The 25,181-nt window shown below is 40.4% G+C and overlaps 1 protein-coding gene across 1 annotated transcript in view; it reads left to right on the top strand.

Annotated features, from left to right (window-relative positions):
• Positions 1 to 485: 485 nt before the first annotated feature.
• ZNF804B (zinc finger protein 804B) overlaps positions 486 to 25,181 on the top strand; it is a 226,343-nt gene continuing 201,647 nt past the window's right edge. The window contains exon 1 of the mRNA XM_061346065.1: positions 486 to 1,116. Within this exon, the coding sequence (XP_061202049.1) occupies positions 784 to 1,116 (333 nt within the window). The 5' untranslated portion in view covers positions 486 to 783. The remainder of the gene's footprint in view (positions 1,117 to 25,181) is intronic.

Here is a 25,181-nt window from a genome sequence, read left to right as displayed (position 1 = left end):
CCGTTAACCCGGCCCGCGGCTGGCAGCTGAGGGACGGTGACCGCTCTCGTCCCCGGCAGGGTAGCAGGAGGGTGTTCCCCGTCTGGCTTCGTGCCCGTGAGGGCGGGGAACTGCCATAGCTGCAGCCGTGGAACAACCTGCGCGACAGCGGTGGGACAAGCGAGGGGATGCGGGACAAAGAGGGAAGCGTAGCCAGAGGCACTCGGAGCAGGGACATTACATCCCGGCCATCGAAGGCGGGAAAGTTGGGTGAAGAGGAGGGCGGCCACCGCGCACCGCCGCCTTCCTCCCTTCCCCGGCCCGCGCAGCCCGGATCTGCCGGCCAACAGCCCGCTGCCCTCCCCGCAGCGGCGAGAAGCAGCGTCCCGCTCCCCCGTGCCTGCCTGCCTGCCTGCCAGCCCTACCCCTCCTCCGCCCCCTCTCGCACCACGCACCGCCCCCCCATCCTCCTCTATTCCCTCCCGCCGCGGAGGTGAGGCGCGGCGGCGCCGGCTGGAGCGGCGGCACGGGAGAGCCGGGGTGGCGAGGGCTGAGCGCGGCGGCCGGCTACATCCACCACCCAGCCCGGCGGAGGGAAGAGCCATGGGGAGCTGTCGCCACCCGAGCCGCCGTGGAGAAACTCCCCTTCAGCTGCCGGCAGCCGGTGGCCTGGTCTGAGGAAGAGGAGGAGGGAGGAAAGGGGCCATAGTAGCGGCGGACCGTGCAAGTTGCGCTCTGCCCTTCTTCTCGGGCCCGTCTCCTCCCCGCGGAACAGCATGCAGACTGGCCTCCGCGCTTCCTCAGATGTGCTCAGGCAGCAGCCGCTGCTGCTGCTGCCGCTTTCAGTGCATCCCGCTGCTGGCAGCGCTAACCCGGCCGCTGGATGAGACGGGAGGGGGGAGATCGCTGCTGCGGTTCCGCCCGCTCCTTCATGCGGGCTTCTGCTCTACCGGGAGTCGCACCGCCGCCGCCGCCGAGGAGGAGGAGCCGGCCTGCCTTGCCCCCTGCTCGCCCGCCCGGGGGGCCCGCATGGCGTGCTACCTGGTCATCAGCTCCCGGCATCTCAGCAACGGGCACTACCGCGGCATCAAAGGCGTCTTCAGGGGACCGCTCTGCAAGAAGGGCGCTCGCTCGCCGGTAACTGCCACCTCCTCGCTCCCTCCCTCACTTGCCCCCCGCACGGTAGGAGCGGGGCCGGGGGTGCCCACGCGCGGCGCGGAGAGGCGCGGAGCGGTCCGCGGGGGGCGGTGTTCGCCCGCGGGCGCCGGGTCGGTGCTGGGACGCGGGGCGGCGGGTGCGGGTGCTGCCTCGACCGGCGGCGCGGAAAAGTTTGTGGTTTGGCGGCTGCCTGTGTGGAGCCAAGGGGCCGAACGCTGGCCCTGCGCGGCGGGGCAGGGGTGCCGCTCGCTGCGGGTCTCCGCGGAGAGCGGCGTGGGCTCGTGCCGATGAAAGGTGAATTCCCGACGCTTTGCAGGGAAGTTGGGGGCTGCTGGGGGGGAAGGCGCGGTGTCGGCTCCAGGTGTCGCGGTTTAGTACTTTGCCTAAGGTTTTGACGCTGCGGAGAAGGGGGAGTGATCGACCTTCTGGTTTCGGCTCCAAAATAACCCGAACTTGCGAGTTTGGTTGCGGTGCGTTGTGAGCTGCCCAGACAAACATCTAGGTAGAACACGCATGAAGTTTGCGGAGGTCCCGCGGAGACCAGACTCCCGCTGAGCTACAGTAGAGGGTCCCTGTGAGCGGCTAAAAGCGTTTCGTAGGAGAGAGCGAGGGTTTCGGGCAGGGGCGGGGTGGCAGCGCGTTGGGGGAGAGCCTCCAGTCTCCTCCGCCCGTCGGTGGGGTAGCAGTGCCGCAAGCGCGTCCGTAGCCGTGACTGAATGACCCTTGTCAGTGTGCCGGTTCTCAGCCTGTGAAATACTGAGGAGTACGGACCTGCCATCCGCCGTTCTGGCCTTGGGCCTCCATCCCGCTGGTGGGACTTTCGCCGGCTCCCGCAGCACCTGGCTGTGCCCCGAAACACACCTGCGCCCTAACCACCTTTTGGAAACTGCTTGTGATGATAAAGTTTTTGCTTCCCCTTTCTTGACTTTCGATGACGGAAAGTGCCAAATATTTCATTATATTTCCAAAATCACTTCTGTGTCATAGGCCAGCACTCTGATGTGTCATCTACAGGGCCTTCCCTTGTACTTCGGTATCCCTCATGTGTGATATGTTGGTGCCTTAGGTATCATCAATCAGACGTTGGCTGAGCTGTGTTTGTGTTCTCTGACCCACGGAGCTGATCCACCTTACGTGTAGAACCTCCCAAAATACAGGAGGTGTCAGCTGAGATTTCTGTACAAAATTATAGAGGTAGAAAAGTAAAAGACCTCAAAGTTGTGAAGTGGGAAGTAGCTGGACTGTAAGTACTTTGCATTATAGTAGAACTTTTTAACAGCTGATGTTCAAGTCAAGAAGTATCAGAAGATATTACCCTCCAAATAGTTATGTTCCAAATCCTTCACTTTCTAACTTCTTTCCCTTTCTTTTTGCCTGCTTAGTGAGCATGCACACCACTCCTCTCAGTCTAAGTAATTAATGAGATAAATGTAATTGTAGAACTCCATTAACAAATCATCGTAACTCTGCCACCAGCTGGGAGTAATTTTTGTTTGAATGCAAAATATTGGAGAAAAAAGTCTCCAACAAATAATCGTACTGATGTTTTTATTGCTTAAGGTGTGTAGTTTTTCTTCTTCTTTTTTTCTTTAAGTTGAAGCATCTAAGTCTGAAGCCACCTATCTAGGGTTTAGTAGAAAAGGGAAAAAAATTACGAAGTTGAAAATAACATCACATCTCTTTTACTCATTTTTTAATGGAAATGTTTTTTCATGTGGGCTTTCCAGAGTTTAAAACAGGTATCAAGTGCACTTTGTATTGCTTTTCACTAAGATAGAACTTCTTTCCAAGATTCACATGACCAAGAGTTGGGATGCTTTAGATGGTTTGGGGCCATTTCTATAGAAAGGTCTGAATTTCAGCAATCCTTAGTTTTCATTATGAATTCTTGAGGGAAAACTTTCACTTCTCCACATAAATTTCTTTTTTTTTTTTTTTCCTTTGTTTCCTTTTGCCTTTTTTTCTAGTGGTCGCTCTTTGAAGCTAGACAGGCTTTGGAGGTGATAGGCCAAGCCCTGTGGAGAGGGAGTAGTGGCTAGCTTATAGGAATAAAGGTACATGATAAATTAATGTTTTATTAATGTTGGGTAATTGTAGCTCTAGAACTCACTTTCATGTGTTTGATGATTAGCATTTCCTACTGGTTTATATATGCTGTTTTTATGTTTTCACATGGGAGTCCAAATTTTAGGAAAAAAGGGATGTTTAGTTGGCAAAGTAGATAATGGTTTGATATTAAATATGGAAATCAGTGGTTCTCTAGAGTAATCTGCACGTGCATACAAAGTTACAACTTTCCAGACCATATCCTTGTTGCTCATCAGTGTATACAAAGTTGGGAACAGTGAATAGCAAACACCACCTGCATGCATTTTTGCATTATGGATGTGGGAATCGTGCGTATGGAAGCTTAGTATTGACTGAGGCAGTAAAATTGTTTTAAGGATGAAGAAAAAGGTCACGCAATACAAAGGAAACCCTTCCAAGTCTTTGTATTTTCAGTAACCTATGAGATAAACTTGGGACCACTTCTTGTACTTTAGAAGGAAGTCTTAAGCAAATGATATTTATTTGTATCCCCTGTCTTGTGCTTGTGCATTGATTTAATGCCTCCTGATTATAACTTTGAAAGACACAGGTTGTGGCTTGAAGTCATTTTTTAAAATGCTGAAGTTGGAAGCATCCTTGAAGATTTGATTTTATAGTTTGTACCATTAAACAATCTTTTATTTGTACACTATAAGCTATTCTATGCATGAGTCTACATAGTCTTTAGCAGATAACGTGTACCTTTCTATATTTAAAGTGTTCTGTATTAACAGACCATGAAATGTCACTAGACCTAAGGTTATGCTTTAAGAAATGAGAGCAGTGGTGAATATTTTTAAATACCTTTATCAAATTTCATGGTTATATGAACAAGGTTTTTTTCAGTCTGGATGTTTCTGTAGAATTTATTTAGCATACTTTGCTATTATTGTGCCAGACACAATTCTGGCCCTTTTTCATCGTGTGCAGAGACCTTTAGCTGTAGCAGTACTAAGAAGAACAAGAGATGGATGACTACAAAGGTAAGACATTTAATTTGTGCCTGTGAATGTGTGACTGGCAGCATTGTCATAAAATTCTTTTAAAATTCTACCTTTCCTTTGCCCACTTTCGCATGTTGGAAAAGGGACTAGCTGGGGATGTGCTGAAGCTGGGATCTGAAGTTGGTGGTAATGAATTCAGAGAGTGGAATCAGAAGCAGTTGCCAGTAATCATGTATCAATGCAATTGTGATAGACTTGCAAGGGGAAGGGAAATGCTGAGTTTGAGCATGGTGCTGATGTTACTGAGGGTAATGGACAGTAAGCTGAAGGAGGAAGATGCTTATTTTAGAGACCTGATTCTGTGCTTTCAGGTGTTGTTGTTTGTTTTTTTTTTTTTTTTTTTGGTGTGCTGATGTTTTGTTTTTTTGTTTTTTTTTTTTTTTTTTTAAATCTGGAATGTTATGTTCCTGCATGTATTATGAACAAGTTTTCTGCCTCTGAAAATTTCTATTTAATGAAATACATTATGAGAGAGAGATATACTTCAGACTGATATTGTCTATGGAATTTTGGAGTCCTAAATAGATTACATTGATCAGCATACTGGTTTTAGTTTTTGCAGTCATGATAGATATGCTGTAATAGTGACCTGCAGCCAAACCTACTCAGAGGTTTACTGCCACACCTCACAGGCCTAGCAAAGCTGGCACTGAAGAGAACTTGGTTACCAAACTTTTGAAGAAAATCCTGCAGGATGCAGCAGAAAATGGTACTGGGAATTCAGCAGATGGCCCTCTTGCTTCTGAATCATTTCTGAGCCAAGGATGTTATTAGGGTGCTCTTTCTGTTGGTGGCTTTTTAAGATCGGATATAAACAAAGTCTTGTTTACTACTTGGTATCTAAAGATCCCTTTGTATTTTGAAAGAAATAGAAGGCTCAGAAGACCCAGTGCCATAGCCAGTTTCTGACTGCTAATTATTTTTCTTCCATTGTTCCCTGTAGTTTCAGCTGAATACAGTATTTTTCACATACTTTTCTAAGCTGTTTTCTAATAAGGCTGTCAAGCAGCTGCTTCATTGTACTTATTGCTTGCCTAAGTTCTTTGGGGTTAGTGGAGTGGGAAATGCTTCTCTGTTACACAGAGCTACCTTTGGAAAAACACAGCTTTCACCCCATGTCCAGAGGCTTCAGTAGTTCTAATTAAGTACATTGTAGGTACTTGAAAATAATGACTGTTTAGTTGATACTGAGCCACAAGCATGGAGTTCCAGCACTGAGGACTCAGTAGCACCTTGTTATTCTCTGTAGCAGATAACAACACTAGGCACTTAGAAACTTCTTAGAAAATTTAAGTGTGTTTGAGGACTGAGGGACCATAAATAGAAAACAGGAGGGCCATGGCATGAGCAGGTATCTTCATCTGCCTGAGCCTAATGGGGAGATGCTGGCACAAACATGTCTTCAACAGAGAATGCCAGTTTTGTGTTTGCCACCAGTGAGATGTGCCAAGCACAGTTGTCAGATTTAAAGGTTAGATATGGTGGATGTGTACCATGGGAAATGTGGCCTAGGTGGCAGCAGGTTAAAAGCAGGACCCCAGCGTATGTCTGGGTGGTTAGCTGGAAGGCCAAATACCTCATGAGTTTCTGATCATAAGTAAGTTATTTCTCAGGACTGTGGCTATACACAACAGCACTGAGAGTGGAGAGGGAGGGTATATGCTCTAGAATTGCTCTCCTTAAAAAGAAAATGCACAAGAAGCAAAATTTCAATTAAGAAATACAGTATAAAGGGACCAGTAATGAACCAGTGGCTCCAATAAACAATCTGGTTTGGGTAGTTTCTATGAAAGGAAAGAGGAGGGGGAAAACCAACTGTACTAACTAAATAATATAGAAATAAAAAGAGGGAGATACTGGAGAGAAAACAAAAAGTGGTACTTTCACTTTTCTGTGCCAGAAGTCTCTGGCAGCTGCCTCCAGCAGAAGTGGCCACCTGCTAGGGGCAGCCTGTGCTCTGCTGAAGGCATGGAGCTGGCTTACACAAGGTACCTGCCTTACAAAAACTAAGGGAAGGCACTCCTTCACTATTTTTAATCTCATTGATTCCCAGCACTTCATGTCTCGGAGTGGGCTGTGTTTCCTACCAAGCCTAATGCCTTCACTATGCTGAAGAATATGAGCATTCCTGCAGCCCAAAACCAACCTTAGAGTGACCTTATTTCCTGAATTTGTGTCTCCTGTTCTTGTGTTTTCTGTGCATTTCTGCAACACATGAGAGATGGAAAGAATTTTCAGAAGATACGAATGTGGTTTTAGCCACATGTAGCCTTGGGGCTCATCCCTTGTATTAAACTTGGGTTTGTGGTATGTATCTCTTTTGAGCATATTTTGTTTCTAATTTAGGCTGTGGGTAGCACTTTGTATATAGCATTGCAATTAAATTTAATCATCTTCAACCAATTTCTGCTAGGGCCATTTCCTTCATCCACGATTAGCAGTAATGTTAAACAGGTGCTTTATGTTTGACAGTGCTTTCCCAACATTCAAATATTTTTAGTGCCCCCTCAATTGAATTCTTAAAACTAGATCAATTTCTCTCTTCTTTTGCATGTGGCAATGCTTGCTTGTCCATTATTTCCAGAGTTATTGCTGTTACATCCATTTGCATCCTTGCACTCAGTTGATACGCATTTTACTCACCCAGAGCATAGCAGTTTAGGGTTTTTTTTTTATTCTGCACTCTGTACAAGTTTGAAAATTTATGTAGATATCTAGTATTTGTGAAACAGGTGGTCCCTTGGATAGTGGGTTGAGCTGTTAACCAGGCTTTAGCATTAAGGGCTGTTCCTCTGCCTGTTCCTGTCCTGCTTCCTGGACTTCTGCCCACATGTGCTGTCCATGGTAGGCACTCGCCTGCCTGTGCTGGGAAGGATGCTCTGACTCTTTTCTCTGGCTAAACGAACATTTTGTTTTGACCACTTAATGACTAAATAAAGTGTGTAGCTGCTTTTATGCAAATACTTTCATTTGAGATTAGATTTCTTGTGTGAAAACTGTGGTCAAATGAATCTTATATTCTGAATCTCCTTATGCCCTGCAAAAGGTCACTAAATGGAGAAGGAAAGTAAAGCTTTTAAAGGCTGGCCAGAATGTAGGCATTTTGTTTCCTACTTGGGTGGCTGCAAGGCTTGGGGCCTTTTTTTTTTTTTCTCCTCATTCTGGGGGGGGGGAAACAGACAGCATTTAACACTGATAACCAAATCTTTTTATTACATCTCAGCTGATTATTTTAGAAGGCTTAATTCATCATTACCTGAAAATGTAATCTTTCTTGCTTGTATAGGAAATCTGTGGGGTGTATTAAGAAGAGTGTGGAAAAATACTCCCACTTTTCTGTAAAAAAAAAAAAAAAAAAATGAGATCCTTTTCTCTTCCTGCTGAAATAGTGTTATTTAAAAATGCCGCTGTAATACACTGCAAGAGATACAGTTTTACCGCTTTATGTGTCTACCCACCTGTATAAGCCTGGCTTCTTATATGGACATACCTTCCATGATGACCTCTTGTCTTTTCTCTGGAACACAGTGCATCATATTTGTTACAACACACAGCAGAAGCTGTAATCCTTCTTTTAGCATGGAAAATTTAGGATCTTACTGTGGAGGTTTTTACACCCACAACAGTAAAAAAAAAAAAAAATCACAGTTCAGAGATAATTTATTTTAAAGGTCAAATTATGTTTATTACAGGGCTGAGCCAATGTCATAAAAAAGTACAGATGCATACATGGGCCTGCAGGAACCAGAATGCCTGACCTAACATTCAGTACCATTAAAATCCAGTTTGTCACTCAAAGGAATTCACTGGGGAAAAGTCATTTTACCAACACATATGCATGCAGAAGTCCATGCATGCAAACATTTCTGAATATCTGTAAGAAGATCCTTTAAAAGAGCTTTTTAGTAGTCACATCAACAGTTGCAAACCCTGTTTTTTTTTCAAGATTCAACCAGCTCTGCTGTTAGCCTTTGAACCTTCAAAACTCTGAATGAACAATATTAAAATAGCTTGATTTATGATGATAAGCTGCATAGGTGATAACAGAGGCAGCTACTGTGATATTAGAGCTAGAAAACCAGAGTTTGCTCCTACATTTCCATATTTTACATGGGCACATATCACTGCTTGTCTTGTACAATCGACTACCATGCATGAGTAACAAGATTTATCATGGGGTATGTACACATGCCTAACAATGCTGTTTGCTGCTCAGAATGTATTGTTCTGTACCCAGTTGTAAGACACTTTAATGACAGCTTTTTGGTTTTTAATTTTTTATTTTTTTTTATACTAGACTAGATTTATGTGCATACCAGATAAGATGTAAACATTATCATCAAAATTTTGTCCCAGTTTCATTGTTAAGCATAATGATAATTTGCAAGCTCGTTCAAGTAAAGAAATAGAAGTATTGCTGGGAGATTGCATGCAGCTCTGAAACAATTCATACATTAATCAACTGTAGTTGATATCAATTTTTCAATTGATGTTTTCCCTGGAACACATTCTAAAACAGATTTAGTGCATTTGTGTCAACAGAAATATTCTATCTATATTCTGCTCAGACTGAACTGGAGAGATGTATTTGATGTTGTTGAGAAAATTCTCAGTTGTAATCGGCTGTAAATCTGCAGCCTGCATTTCCAGTTTAGATTGTAACATGTTAGGAAGGCTTGTGAAACTTGATTGGAAAGTGTGAGGACAGATCTTCCTAAAATACAACCTTTGATGGCAAAATATTTGGTAGATGGGATTTTTGGGTTGAAATTACAAATGAAATCTGTATGAACACTATGATCAGAGGATCTGTTAGAAATGCAAACTCTTACAATTATTAGGCTGTTGTATGTATTTTTTATTTTCAAAGAAATGTTTTCATATTCAGATTTTTATTATTTTTAGTAGTTTTTTGTGGATTTCGTAAATGATCGGTACAAATTATTTTTCTATATTAATCATTTCTTTGTGCTACTGCTTGCATCTCCAGTGGAAGTAAGACTGAGTGTGACTGCTGATATTTTTTGCAGGGGGTGGGGTGTGTCTAGGAAGGAGCAGAAGGTATATGTTCATTCCAGCCCACGTTAGACACTAGAAAGCTGGGTTCAAGTCTTGATGTTTTCAGTGCATTCTTGTGCCCTTTTCTGTGATTACAAGAAACTTCTGGTCATGCATTACAGCTTGACAGGGAAAGAATCTGCAGTGGTTCTCACATCAGCTGCTTTGTGAATATTGTGGTCCAAATGCTGGCTGAGGTGGGCAATCATTGAATAGGAATAAAGATTTCTCTATGTGGGAAAGGCAGTGCTTACTTCCAGATGCTGCTCTGACTGCTCTGCTATGCTGGAAGGTGTTACAGAATATCCAGGGTGGCCACAACCCACATGGCTACAGGTCTCCGGTAAACAGCAGCCGAGAGGCATACCTGTCATCTCAACCCAGGGAGTGGCTGCCTGGTCTGATGAGCACCAGATCAGAAATTGTCACATAGCTGTGAAGAACTTGTTTGTAAAATAAAATAAAAAAACGTGATCATGTAGGCCCCCATAGAGAAAAAGTAAAAGTCTCACACTGTGATGTGAATGCGAGTAGTTTGTGTGCACTGAATTATGAATACACATACCGTAAATGTCACTGAATACATGTGCAGCTTCTCCTAGCTGTCTGAATGCTTAACTGCAGCCCTCATAAAGCTGTATGAGTGCTCTTCGTTCAGGGAAGTCTAAGGTTATTATGTTACATGAATGGACTCTAGCATTTCCCTTCTTCAGTGTTTCAGTACCTACCTACTTCTAAGAAAAGATAGCAAAATATATGTGAGAAAATAGTGAAAGAAATAAAGAAAGATTATGTTGGTATTTTATGCAAAGATTTCAAATTTTCATTGGAATGATAAATACATGTTTGGCTATTCAGTGTAGCAAAGAGGCAATGTAGGAAGGCTGAACAATGCTGGAGAGAGTGATTTACTCGCAAAATAAAGAGCACTTAAAAAAAATTCTGTTTCTGGGACCAAGTGATAAATTTTTGTGGTTACTAATAATCAGTAAAAAAATCACAGATGTGTGCTCTTTGCAGACATTGTGCCCATATTCTATAAACCAAAAATGACATTGAAATAACTGCTGAATATGTAAATTTGTTGGTTTTATATTTTGTTCATCTTTTCTGCTGAAGGCCTGTTTATCACCAGTGTATTGTATACCATGGGGAACAGTAGTTTTTTGTTGGATATATACTGGATATGTACAATATACATGTTTCATTGCTTAGCATTGTAATAAGCATATTTTAGAACTTAAACTTCAGAAAATACAGATGCAACATTGTAGCTATTTGTCTCAGAAATTAACCCTCCCCTCAACATAAACAAAAAAAGGTCTCTAAAATTATTCCCTAGAGGACATGGCTTATTTGAAAATGATAACACTTCGTGGAAAAAGATACACCTTTCATTTCAGCTAGGTTAATAAATCTGTGCAGCACAGGTCTAGAGCTCTCTTGGTACTGGGGAACAAGTTTCCATTCTGCAAAGTTTTTTTTAAAAGAGTACTGACAGCATTGGGCCTTTCATTATGTAAAGCAGATGTAATGGCTGAAGTAGAGGATTATATCCATATGCCATGTTATGACTTCTAATGGGGAAAGGAAAATAGAGCAAATAAATTTGTGTTGTTTTGTGGTGGGAGGTTTTTTATTAATTATTTATTTGAATATTTACTTCTGTGGGGTTTTTTTTTTGCTTGTTTTGGTTTGTTTTTTTTGTCAGCTGCCTACTAGCCTGGATACTATTCATGATATTACTTCACCTTAAATAATCACTGAAGTTGTAGGTGATTAAATTTGATACCTGCAGGTTGTGTAATCAGTCTTTTAAATATTACATACATTTTCATACATGACAGCTTTCATCGGTAGAGATCATTATGAGAAGGAGTTAAGAAAGTGTTCTCCTTGGAAGGCGTTTAAACAAGTTTGCAGAATGACTTAACAGGGCCTGCATAATCTTCACAGTCAATAAAACCCAAGGCAGAGAAATGTGCTTAAAATCCACAGCAAAAATATTTTGATTCCACTGTCTATTCTTGAAGACTCACTCTTTAAGCTGTAGCAAATGTGGCTTAATAAGTATGTACAGTTACAAGTTTTCCAGTAGAAAAACGGTTTTCAAGGCTTTTATTAAATCTGGAGTTCATCTGTAAAATTAAGGACTTTGAATGCCTTTTCCCTCTACACAAATATGGTTGCTTATACCAAGCTTTTGTCAAAATATCTCTAATTGCAGTAATACTGTCTTCCTGATGCTCAGGCTAGCACAATCTGAAGAATAAAATGATGATTTAAAAAGTACTTGAAATACATTTTTTTTAGAGACTGTTTCAACTACTGTGATTTATCATTGTACCAACCACTAACATAACCTTAGATAATTCCAAAAAATCTCAAACTCACCAACACTCATGACCATCCCAACCCATGCCCCCAAACATAACAAAATAATCAGAGTTAGCAGATGAGATCAGCATGAATATGATGAATCAGGCAGCCTTTCTTCCACTGTCCACTCAGGTAAAGTTCAGGTATTGATCTTCCACTTTCCTGGGAGCTGTTATAGAAATCTTAATTGGCTTCCTGATTGCCTCTTAGGAAAAATAACTGATTAAGTAATTATAGCACCTTACTGTCCTTACAATAAAAGATATGGCTGCTCACGCTATATGTTATAAAAGAAACTTTTTTCCTGTTGTTATGTACTTACTTAGCTGTGTTTATACTTCTAACCCCTGGCTAATCAGAATGGTGACTATAGGCATTAGGCAGCCTTAAAAAGATTGATGCTTTTGATTACAGCATACTGTAGGATAAATTGTAGGGTTCAAATCTCTTACAGAGTTAAAAAGGATATGTGGTAGCTGAAGAAACATAGAGGTGTCAATTTTCCACTTGATGGTACTAATATATTTTGATAAGATCTGCATATTAAGAATGAGCCCTCAAGTACAGTGATTTAGTACTGCAATTGTACACTGTACTTCACAGTGAGTGGAACAATAAAAACGTGAATCCTTGCCTCTGCTCTGAAGGACAGTGAACAAAGACATGAAGGCATTGCAGTTGGCAGGCATGGAGAGGACTTGGTTTTCACAGGTAACTGAAAAGAAGAAAGGAAGTGGGATAGTAAATGTGAACAGGGAGGTTAATTGTGAAGTAAATGATTTTGCTACAGAAAGACCTAAGGCTCAGACCCTCAAATGCGATGTATGTATGTCTGAGTAAGCAACACCAGGAAACGTGCCAGGCACTGGAGCTTAATCAGCTGAACTGTTAAATTGCGAGCACTGTTTCTAGTATCCTTATGGTGTTGCCCAAGTAACATTGTCCCAAACTTTTCTTGGAGATGGTTAGGAATGAGGATAGGGCAGGGACCATTACCAGCATGTGGTTTCCATTCCAGGAGAGTTTAATTGTACTGACATGGGCTGCTTGGTAAAGGCAGGTAAAAGGCTTCCTTCTTTTCTTATCAGTATTTGAAATCTCTCTTCTACATGGAACTCCAATCCATCTGTTAGGAGCATTACCCATTTAGTGTTGTTCCCCAAACTATTACCTGGGCATTGAGAGAATGGTGGGTGTTGTAAGTCAAAATTGTGCTGGGGAACATTGTAAGGAAACCCCCCATGATGCTGGCATTTGTGTACTAGTGCTTGAGCCCATGCCCTGGCTCTGTTTAGTTACTAAAATGAGTATAACCTGGGCTCCTGCCAGTTAAGGGTCTGCAGAAGATAGGACTATATCTTCGAGTGTGCTGGGACATACAGAGATTGGATGAGAGTAGTCACGCAACAGCGGCTGGATCTCCTGACAGCAGTCTAGTAGGTGGATCAGACGGAGCAGCTGAATTTCCACACAAATACCATTACAAATCTGTCTCAGGCTCCTGACAGAAGTCTCAGTAAATGTGAAATGCTTATTCTCACTGAATGAGGGAAAGCTCAGCTTCACCACTCGGGCAGCAAACTTCAAAGATAAAGAGCAGGTGGGATGATATTGGTGAATTATAATGAGCTTCTTGGAGTGCTTTCTGTATTTCCTTCAAGCATCCTTAAAATTCACAGGGAGTAGAAGTGCCCGGTGACTGTCTGTTCAGGGCAGGACTTCAGCTTGTGTAAATCAATGTATTTAATTGATTGTGTTCTCCAAGGCTAATTTATTCCAGTGTTGATCTGGTCCTCAGATTTTATTTAGTATGTAACCTGGCCAAAGTTAGTGAAAACTAGTTGCTACGACCTCCAGGTTGAGACATCATTGTAATTCAGTCACAGAATTTCAATTGGAAGGGAAATACAACTAGGTTCCAAAGATGAAACCTTGTATATCTTTACTGGACTCCATACAGTGACTGTCTTTTCTGTACTACTGAAACACAAACAGTGCTGATTAATTATAAATCATGCTGCTATAGCATATATAGTCATACAGGAAGTATAACACCTTTCTTGTTATGGAGCACCTCTTTGATTTGCTTCCCTGAGAGCACACAGCTTGAATCAGAACTTGTTTCCACATTCCTTATCCTCATAGCAGATAGATGTTCATTAAGAAGGACAATTCTGGGGTTAGTCACTGTGGGATGGTGTTATACTATACATTTTAGATGCTTACCATAGTAACATCAATGCCACTTGCTTTCAGGATCCATATTGCTGGTTGGAATAAATCAGCTCTAAGTAAAAGACATATGAAATACTCTTTATCTTTCCAGCAGAGAAAAAAGCTCAACAGCAGTCAATCACAGACTTTTGCTGAATTAGAAATGCAGAGCAGTATGTTTTTGAAATGTGAATTAGTGATCAGACTTAATAACCCAATATTATTTAATATTAATCACTAACCTAGTATTATCTTAATATGTGAATATTAAGCTAATATCCTGTTCTCTTCTGGTACAATTTTTGTGCATAAGTGAATGAATGACTAGGCCGGTTAACACCATCTGTTGACATGGTGATTAGTTTCCTGTAGAGGACAAGTATTATTTTTGGGGTTTCTTTTGAAATTTAATGCACTGTATTTTAAGAATATAAGATGGATTTCCTGGGTTTGTACGTTTATCTGCTCCATTAGAGATTTCTGTTTGTTCCTTTTCCTCTTAGAGTACAGTGTTGCTGTGTTGGTAATTTCCTCTAACATAAAATGTACCAGAAACTTGCCAACAGTCATTAGCTGTTAGGCTGCTTGAGGAGGAAGCTTGCTCTTTAATGACTTCAGTGGGACCCTGCCCTTGGGTGAAATAGGAGGGCTGGCATTTATTTCCACATAAGAGATTTTAACTTCACAGGAGCAGAGAGTCACTCTGCTGTTTTGGCTCTGCAGGTCAGTGCACACTAGGCATGCTGTGGGGATCTGAGCAACTGCAGGCCACTGAGTGTTGGGAAACGTTTGAGCTTGGTGGAGCTGGACAGAAGGGATTACCTTTGGGTTGTCTTATTCCTTCATGTTTTTGATGCTACCATTAGGCAAGTGAGAGATGGAGGTATCTTGCTTTATTATCTGGAGCTAGTAAATATTTCTGTTGTTATACTAAGTGATGATATGATGAGTTTGGAAAATTATTACTAGAAAATTAATTCTGGAAAAAATTATATTTATGGGAATGATAGAGGTTTTGTGAGGCTGCTTCAGTTTCTCTGAGGTGGATGCATAATAACTCTCTGCTGGCCCTTCGCTTGGTATGTCTGCTAGCAGTGCCACACTTACCTGCACTGGGGTGCCTACTATAGTAGTCTCTGCTCTCTCCGTCTCTGTCCAAAAGTTCAGGAGGAAACTTCCACAAGAACATGGGAGATGGAACTGTGAATGGCTGGGTTATTCATCCTGCCTTTCTGAGGTGGGCTTGGAGTTCATGGTTCAGCAGGCTGGGTGTGGTATGGAGAGCTGCCTTGGGAAGGTGAAAGGGAGAAAAAAGGGGGAAGCTAAATATGGGAAACCCCACATTTTTTCTGTAGGGTTTTGTTGTCATCCTGATAACATGCTAGAAAAAAGGTAATAATCCATGGCCAAAGGTCTCCAGTGTGACAGTAGATCTAAAATAATTGACACAAAGAAGTAAAACCTTTGGAAAACAGAATTGTGACAACTGTGTGTAATGCTATTCTTGCTCTGTCTGTATATGGTTAACCAACTAGTCTGTAACTGCAGCTGGAAATGGACTCAGTTCTCTTGCTGTGATATTTAGCCAGCTGTCACTGGTTTGATCCCGCTGCTAAAGCAGTTGAAACACAGTTTCTGTAACACAGATAGGTTACAGAGGATTGTAGTTAATTTCTGCGTAGTTACTCTGTATGTATGCATGGGTTACAGGAAATGTACTGAAAGAAGGGTTGGTTTTAGTATGTAGATAAGTGAACTGACTCCCTTGCGTGACTGCAGTTCCCGTGTTTTCATTAGTGTGTGTAAACTATAAACTGTTGCTTTGTTAGCACACTGAGTGTATTTATCACAAACTGAGTCTGAGAAAATGCCGCTTTTATCAGGAGAAATGAAGTTTCCCTCTTCAGGTATGGTGCTGAGAACGATTTTGTGTAAAGGAAGGAATGAATCAATAGCTTTTTCAGTTGCAGGAGCACAACTTTTCATGGCAGGTATGTCCCTAGGAAGCATAGTTTTTAGGCAGGCATGTGCAATAATTTATGTCTGAGCCATTTGTTAATATTGGCAAAGCGTCACAGGTGCTCTGAGTGCTATGGCAGGCTAGGGAGAAGAATGCAGCAGCAGGTTGATGCTTCATCCCTGCACCGAGGGCTGGCATTTGTACACAGCAAGAGGCTGGAAAGGTACATTATTTTCCTTTGTAACTAGCACAGGAATTAATCTGTGTTTCTCATGGTAGTTTCAAGGAGTTTTACTGGGCTTAGCTTTTGTGACTGTCAGCAAAATCTCTCATAAAAATGTTTGTAGAAAATCCTGTCTCCCATGCAGTTACTCTGCCATATGCAGTGACACATCTTACTCATTCTTTGAACATTTTATGCTCCTGGGGGGATTTAAGAATGAATACTACCACAGAGTACAAAATTGACATATCAAATTCATTTTGATTACATATACATATATGTGAATACACACAGAGAGATGGATAATGTCAGTTCAGGGCTTGATCCTGCATATGCTGAAGTTATGCTGGTGTTATTTTGGTTTATAATTGGCACATAAAGGTCTTGATTTTTTTTCTACTCATGTGAAACCCCATGTTATTAAATGAGCACAGGCATAGCCTCTTAAACAAAAAGACAAAGAATACATTAGGTTCTTTTTTAAGGAACATAGTACCAAATTTCTATCAACTTTTTTTGGTTTTCCCCAAAGAACAAATACATTTGCAGTCCTCTCATTATTTTCTGAAGTAGAAAGGTTACTTTTAGATCATTGTATCATCTGTGTTAGAAAGCGGTAATTGGGGATTACTGACAGTTTCTATCAGGTTTGGCTTGGTAGCAAACAGGGTTAACATAAGTGGCCATATAGCTGAGTTTATTTTAAATGATCTTTAAGGTTGAGATGTTAATGTTGAAATATTTTTAAAGTAAGCTAAGTGCTGCTTGTGTTTGGAATGTGATCTAATGTATAATTAGGTTTGTCCTATGGAAAGGTTAGACATTTCAATCCAGTGATCTGAATCACTGTGTCTTTTAAATGTTTAGAAATGTCTTTTAAAGTTTAGAAATGTGTAGAAATTGCTATAAGCTGGTTTTAAAGACTTTGGTGTGGGCAAGGAAGATACTGGATATTGTAGTTGATGTAAGTCCATACTGTGGGTTGTAGGGCTGTTTAAGAATGTGGATTTGAACACCTGGTATAATTATGTATTAAAAATAAATATGTAGAGAAATCTATTAGGGTGAAAGATTGCATGTGAGACTTAGGGTACCCAATACTATCCATTATAGTGCTTTTAAAGATTGTCATACATTTTGTTAATATTTTGTCAATTTTCAAAACCGAATAAACACATTGCAAAGACTGGTTAATTTACTTGGAGATTTTGTGACAATAACTGACTGTTTCTTTTCCCCCTTAATAAAGATATTTTTTGCAACTAGTTTTTTTTTTTTTTGTTTGCTTGTTTGTTTGTTCTCTCAAAAGAAGAAAAGATAAAAATCGTGGCAGTGTTTGATCAAAATTTAGACCGGCATCTTTTTGGCTGTTTTGGAAATACAGTGTTCACTTTTGAAGGAAAAACATTGTCTTTTTCCCGTGCACAGTGACTTCCTGAGCTAAGTCAGCTTGAATTAAAATTGCTGAACGTTCTATGGCAGAAAGAGCTTTGAACCTAAATTTGATTTTAGCCTTCCTCACTGCAGCCTGAGGAGGAATGTGTAGTATGTTCACAGAAAACTTGAAATCTTGTAGACATCTGACTGCCTCCCTTTCCTTCTGTTTCATGCGTTAATATGGTAAAAACATATTCAGCAAGCCTGGAGAAGCAAATGACAGAAGAAATGGAAGGCAATAATGAATACTGTATGAATGCTTTCCTTGATTCCATTATGTCTGATGGTTGTTCCTAGAAAGCTACGATGTGCTTTGCTCTTACTGCTGTATGATAGCACACTGCAGAGAGTACCTATGGTGAGCTGTCTAAATGGAGAAGGGCAAAGAGCAGCAGGTAAGGAAGGGGAAGTACAAGGAGGCAAAGAAAGATGACTGTGGCTCCTTCTTCCAAGAAGTACTCTGTGTAGCCAGGGCTGTGTGATGCAGCAACAGCAGCAGTTGGTGAAGTTCTTCCATAAATCTTGAGGGGAAGTGGTGCAAGTAAGAGTCCAGTTGAGGTGGTAGTTTGCTTTCTCATGCTGATTGCAGAAAGAGACACTCTTTGAAGTCAGGGGAGATTAATGCATATGTGCGTATATACTCTTTACATGATCCAGTTTCTAAACCACAATATGTGACTGTTGCTTCCATCTTTACAAGATGTATAAACAAGGAAAGTACATTTTCACTACAGATGGAGAAGATGGGATCTAGTATTCTCCTGATAAAATGTGGTACTCTTATTCGAGAGGGAAGAAATGCATGTGGGGAAATGAATGTGTAAATTAAAAATGTATATTACATTTCTATAAATTCATTTGATGTTAATATCAACAAGGCTAATAAATTCTGACATTAATATCTGAAAACAGGTTCAGTAATTTTTGCTGGCTCCATTGGCAGCATACCTGTATATTTCGCTTGACACATCTTGGCTCTGAAAATTTTAATAAGATTTCTTCCTTTTCCAATCTGTGAAGCTCTCTGTGCACCTCAATGACTAGCTGGTACCTGACTTTAGAAAAAAAATAAATAATACATTGACCTTGTTAATGAAGGAGAAAATTCTAGCAGAAGTTAGGTAGTAATCATCTGTATCAAGCTCAGGATAGGCTAAAAATGGAAGGCCTTTGATATCTTTTTGTATTATTCAAAATAATTAGTGTGAGCAGTCAGCCTCACACCAGCTGCTTTGAGTTTATAATGGGAGGTGAGTCCCAGGCTGGGGCCATAAAACCTCCTTGCAGCACCGGTCTATCCTAGAACGTCGGAATTTGGCGTCACAAGTGGGACTCACTCTTAAAGGTGTATTTAACAGTGAGTGTCTTTGAGCTGTTTGCTTCCTGGGTGGTATGGAGGGGTAGCATGTCAATATACATACTTTTATGTTTTGGTGGGGGTTTTTTTGTGTCTTTTTTTTCTTTTTCCTTTAGTCCACTGTGCCTTAATCAGTGGGCAAAAAAAAAGTAATTTGATTGTGCAGTGTTTGTGCGAGAAAAAATGAGTAAACTGCATTAAGGAAACTTCCACTAATCAGAATTACTTCTTTCAAGAAACAATGTTAATAAGCGTAAGTAAGAGTAATAAAATCTGGATATTGGTTTTTAGGACCACAAAGAATACAGATTTACCATTTCTGATTTTGTAAAAGCTACCTTTTTTTTTTCCTTGTTGTTGTGATAGGCTATACTTTATTTATTCATCAAAACAGTAAAAAAGAATAAGGAGAATAAATATTAATAGGTTTTACTACATGTAAATGGATTATTCATGTAGTGCTAAATGATGCCTATCCTGGAAATGAAGGGACGGGGTGTATTTGCTGGTGTGATGTCCTTAATTCTGTCATTTGTAGTGATAGGAAAGGTAATGAAAACTAGACAGCTCACAAAAATGATAAGTGAGAGCAAATAGGTGACATGTTGGGAAGAAGAATTCCTGGTGGTTAGAGATGACAGAGGAGGCCTTATGTGTGCTATCTATTGTCTCTCTATGCCTGCCTCCTGGATAACTTTAGCAATTCAATTAACCGGTACGAGCCTGTTTCATCATCTATAAGAGGTAGATAACACTTACCCACTTCACAGCATCTTAATAATTGATTTTTGTAGAGTGCTTTGTGATTCTCAGATGGAAGGCATTATACAAGTGTCAAACATTATTATTATTGCTACTACTAGTAGTAACACTGCTTGGCATTTATAGTGCTCTTGCCTGTTCACAATGCTTTACCATTAAGTAATGGATTCCTGCAGTCACTCTGTGAAGCAGGTACCTATGGTGCATTTAGACTTGAAGAAATTCAACAATCATCAAGCTTTTCCATTTTCATGGTGGTTGTAAGACTAAAAAAAGAAAAAGTGAAAATATCTTAAAGTAGAACATTTGTGGGAGGTTATAGATTAGTTTTGGAGTTTTGTCATAGTTAGAAGGACACAGAACACAGGCTCACAATTTCAGGCCTTTTTTTAATCACTGAACTTTGTAAAAGCCTTTCTCCGCTAGCTGTGTTTCTGAATTCAAGAGCCTAATGATCTTGTTTATCACGTGTTTATCATGCTTTGACCAAGACAGTTCTTCCAGGCACTTCTGAGCAATTGTGACGGGGCTAACAGGGAGTCCCGAGCATGTTCAGAACTCTTGGCACTGCCCTTAGACCATCTAATTTCCAAGATGGCAAAATGTCTGATTCACGTGAGCAATGGGCTTGAAAGCTCAGGCATTTTTTCCCACGTTCAGCGAGTGTCTAAATTTCACTTACTGTTTTAAGATACATGTATGACATGTTGCTGCACACGTAGGCAGAGATGACATGAATGCATAGTGTGGACTCAAGCGGCAAGCCACATCTTTAATGCACTTAAAATATATGATAATAACACAGAAACTCTTGTTCAATTTATGCGGGTTTAGCATGGTTATACTAACACTGTACAGGATGCTAAGTTATTCTGGTCTGTGTAGAGGCCCCTTTAAGAAAAGAATTAGGATATGTGATCTGCTATTCAGAAGCCTTTTCCTAACACTTCACAGGTTGAGAGCTTCAGTGTGATCACAGGCTACAGATTAAGGCCTTATCCTGTGGTTTGCCTCTGAGGACTGCACTGAACCTTCCATTCTGTGGACACCCTCCAGTGGACTTGCAACAGGATGAGGTGTAAATAGTTTGTACTGCAAACAGCTTTCAGGGTGTTGGGGTGGTTTTTTTTTTTTGTGTAGTCAAAACCTGAAATCAGATTTGTCAAGAAAACTTATTGGCCACTGTGAGCCAGGAGACCAGTTAGATCTCAGAATTGCGTATGGGATATGTGTAGTTTGGGTAGTGAGGAAGAATGGACTTTGAAAACAGAAATTCAGTCTTTATTTACGTGAAGGCAATCTCAGTGAATCATTTATGTAGCATGTGTGAATGACTGCAAAATGTGACTCAGCATTTTGTGATGAAAAGCACATAGCCAGAGACATTTTGTTATATGTCGCCTTCCCTATCCATTACTAATGAGAGCCTTGGAAATCTTTAAGTAAATGTTTCTTCTTTGTGTCCTAGACATTAATGATTATCAATAGCAGCAGGCTGCTGAAGTCAGCTTAAATGGCAAGAACACTTCTCATGAAAACAGTAACGGGAAAAACGAGATTGAATTTGAAATTCAGTGCAGGCACATGCTTGAGGCTTGCCTGAGAGGTGAGTTGTCTAGAGACCTCTGCATTGCTTGTGGTGGCAAAAAACTAGAAAATAACTAATCACAGATCTGGTTAAATGTGCAACAGGCAGGCTTGAGTTCTGTATTGAGACAGTCTTTTTGCTTTCTGCATACAAGCAGCTACAGGGTCCTGCTGCCTCCCTCCACAGAAGGAAGGCTCTAAGAATTCATGAAGTATTATCCATAGAAATCATAATATAGGCATAAATAGCAAGATTGTCTTGTGCCTCATACATGCTTTGCATCTTCCTGCTTCCTTGCTTTAGCTCTCCAGTGGAACAGCTCTATCGACTTGTACTGCCACAGGATTTGACTTTCTGCTCCAGAAAAGGATATTTCCACAACAGGTGATTTTCGTATACTGTCTGTCCCTGGTTTTAGGCATACTATCTCAATATCTTATTGCACCTTTTGATAATAAAATTCAGTCTCACAAGAATTAATGGAATCAGTAGAATGACCTGCATGAATAAAGCTAAAACATTACTTAGAAACACATAGTGAATGCAAGAAATCATTAATTTTAAAATAATCCTCATTTCTTCTTTTAACAATATCCATAATTTCTTTTTTTTCTTTTTTTTCTGGAGAAATTATCACCTGTCTTTAAATGAGCTGTATGCAAAAATATTTTTTTTAAACAAATTTTAAAATATCTTTTTTGCATATAGATAAAAATTCTGTGAGTTATAAATAGCCTGCAAGGGTTCTAATGTCAATGAAATTTTACTTTCAAGCTTGTATGATAAGAGTTTCTAAAATTTCCTGTATATATGCACATAAAATGTCAAGGTATGTCATGAAACTACAGAAAATTGTTTAATATTTCCCTGAGGGCCACAGAAGAGGTTTGAAAGTTTGGTTAATTTACTTAAACCTCCTTTTAGGTTTACACTTTTGAGGACAATATGGTGCCATTTTATGATCCCATTTTATGGAGTTAGGTGTATGTAGTTATGTAGTTAGCTTCACCACATCATATTTATATGGCTATATTCTGTGGTGGTTTTTCATTTGTTTATTTTTTGGTGTGATCCCTCTTCCGTGTTATCCAAGGAAATTAAATTAAGGTACATATTCTTGGGTAATTATTTTTAGAATGTACAATTTGAAGGAAACCTCATGCAAGCAAGACTTCCATATGAGTGTTGGTAGTCATCTGAATGTTCAGTTTTGTATATTTGAAGTTGCATAAGATTTTGGGACAGCTTTTAATTCACTATATAATAAATTTGGCTTTTGCTTGTAATATAGTTCCTAACATAGCTCATCCTCTTTCTCTAGTGTAACCAACAGTGTATGTGCTTTATATTGATGGAATCTGAGTTCTTCCTAGGAGAAAAAAATGTGGCTGTGATGTTTTGTACCTGTTTCCTTTCCAGCAAGACTTGAAAGAGGGGATCACTCATCACTTAAAAAAATAATTGCTGAATATACAGAATGTTAAATGTTATGAATAAGGAAAGTTATTTAGCCAGATGGTCTATACACTTACATATAGGATATTTGGTGGCTACTGGGTTCTTAGAAATGAACAGATGTCTAGATGGAAAATACATGTTCAGAATATAACCTTGGCTCTTCCAGTTTTATACCCCTGCAGCCCTGTTGATGTCACTGCTGGTTTTCAATAATACTATGATATCTCTTCAGTTTGGAGAGCGTGCATTGCACCTTACTGATATAATTGACATCGGGGTATTGTTGCCTGTCTTTTAATTTGTCATACTCATGCCTGTGTAGCATGTGAAAGAACGTGGGGTGATGCTGCTGTACTGTTGTAGTGGGCATGTTCCCATTTTCATGTAGCTTTAATTTCAGCATCTGAAATAATGTAATTAATGAATGAGGATTTTTGGAGACATCTTCGCATAGACAGTTGGTATTTGGAATGTAATCCTTAATGAATTCTAGTGCATTGCATATCTACATAAAATAGGTGATTTCTGGGGTCTACATTTACCTTGCTGCAGGGTAGCCCATGTGTTGTTTCTATTATACTGTTACTTTGTCCATCCTACGGCTGTGGCTGTGCTTGTAGTGAGAATCGCAACTGCCATTAAGACAATTTTTTTCCCCATGGTGAAGGATACCTGGAATGCTGAAAATGTGGTAGTAGTCACAGGGCTCCCCAGGACTTACGTGTCACATAATGAGTTTATATCAACAAGTTACATCGATATACACAAAAGCAGTCCTGACTGTATGCGAGTTAATATTCTTCATAGTAGCTGGTATGGGGCTAAGTTTGGATCTGTGCTATAAACGGTGTTGATAGTTCAGGCATGTTTTTGGTATTGCTGAACACTGCTTACACGGTCAAAGCCTTTTCTCCTCCTCACCCCAATCTACTAGCGAGTAGGCTGGAGGTGCACAAGACGTTGGGAGGGGGCACAGCCAGGACAGCCGACCCCAACTAATCAAAGGAATATTCTAAACCATATGATGTCCTGCTCAGTAATAAAAGCTGCGGTAAGAAGGAAGGGCAGCGATGTTCAGAGTGATGGCATTTGTCTTCCCAAGTAACTGTTACACATGATGAAGCCCTTTATTTCCTGCCAGACAATGGGAAGTAGTGAATCTCAGAATGGTTGGGGTTGGAATGGACCACTGGAGGTCATCTAGTCCAACTTTCCTTCTCAATCAGGGTCACCTAGAGCACATTGCTCCAGATTGTGTTCAAGAAGTTCTTGAATATCTCTGGGAAGGTGACTCCACAACCCTTCTGGGTAACCTACTCCATTGCTCAGTCACCCTCACAATAAAGTTTTTCCTCATGTTCAGGTAGAACTTAGTCTGTTACACTTTATGCCTGTTGCCTCTTATCCTGTTGCTCCACCAGGAAGAGTCTGACCCCATGTTTTCAATGTATACAGTGTACAGGATGCACAGCTTGTCTACACTTAACAATCTTTCAACTTCAACAAGTTAGGTTTTTGGTATGTGGATTTGGGTTTGATTTGATTCTGATGAAATTATCAATCCTTTAAAAGTTGTACTGCGCACTAACACAGTCACAAATTAGTTCCTTGTTTTCTTTGCTGGTGTGCATGGCTTTTGATTTACATATTAACCTGCTACCTATTATTACCTATTTCTCAACCCATTAGCTATCATTTACCATTTATCATTTATCATTATCTTTATGTCAACCAGTGAGTTTTCTCACTTTTACTCTTCCTGTTCTCTCCCCCATCCCACCATGGGAGAGTGAGAGAGCAGCTATGTGGGGTTTAGTTGCTGGCTGGGGTTAAACCATGACACTGGAGATACAAATTTCTGCTGAATGTATGTAAATCTTCCTGTATACTATCTGTAACTGTTAGTAGGTGCTAGGCAGGGGAAGAGCAATAAGGAAGTACTCTAAAGGTTTTAAATTGCTCCGGAGTTGGGAAAGAAGCCTGCTTCTGCCTGCAGATATAATTTGAGAACTGTACAAAGTCCTTTTATTGATTCTTTGTAAGGTATGAGATAGAGTAAGAATATCCAACCCCTTAAGACAGGGGAACATGCTAGGAATCTTTTCAGGTGATTCAGCTAGAGTATTTTGCCTGGTAGAGGTAAGAACTGCTCCTCATACTATTTACTGTCAAGGGTTTACAGCAGATACAACATAACCTTTTGGTGTTGGTAAGATGCAGTTTCCACTACTAAAAAAAAAAAAAAAAAGAAAAAAGCATTATAAGCAATAAAGTCATTGCAAGTAATTAAAAGTTACTGTGTGTATTAAATATATTCTTCCATTAGAAGAAACAGTTTCAGCTAAGTTTGTAATCATGTGCTAGATGCTGGGTGGTTTACATAAAATGGTATAGTAAGTACAGGTTGATTCTTGTGGACACATGCTTAAAACTCCAGATCACTGTGAAATACTGACTGGTCCCCGGGATGGAGTACTGCTGGGAAAAAAATAAATGGGAATAAGGAGTAAAAAGAT

The sequence above is a fragment of the Neopsephotus bourkii genome, unplaced genomic scaffold (assembly GCF_033783945.1).
Source record: "Neopsephotus bourkii isolate Nb327-2 ecotype Australia unplaced genomic scaffold, CSIRO-AGI_Nbou_v1 NB_257, whole genome shotgun sequence".
NCBI classification, from domain to species: domain Eukaryota; kingdom Metazoa; phylum Chordata; class Aves; order Psittaciformes; family Psittacidae; genus Neopsephotus; species Neopsephotus bourkii.
Note: the sequence above shows the minus strand (reverse complement) of the source record. Positions and strands in the feature narration are given on the sequence as shown.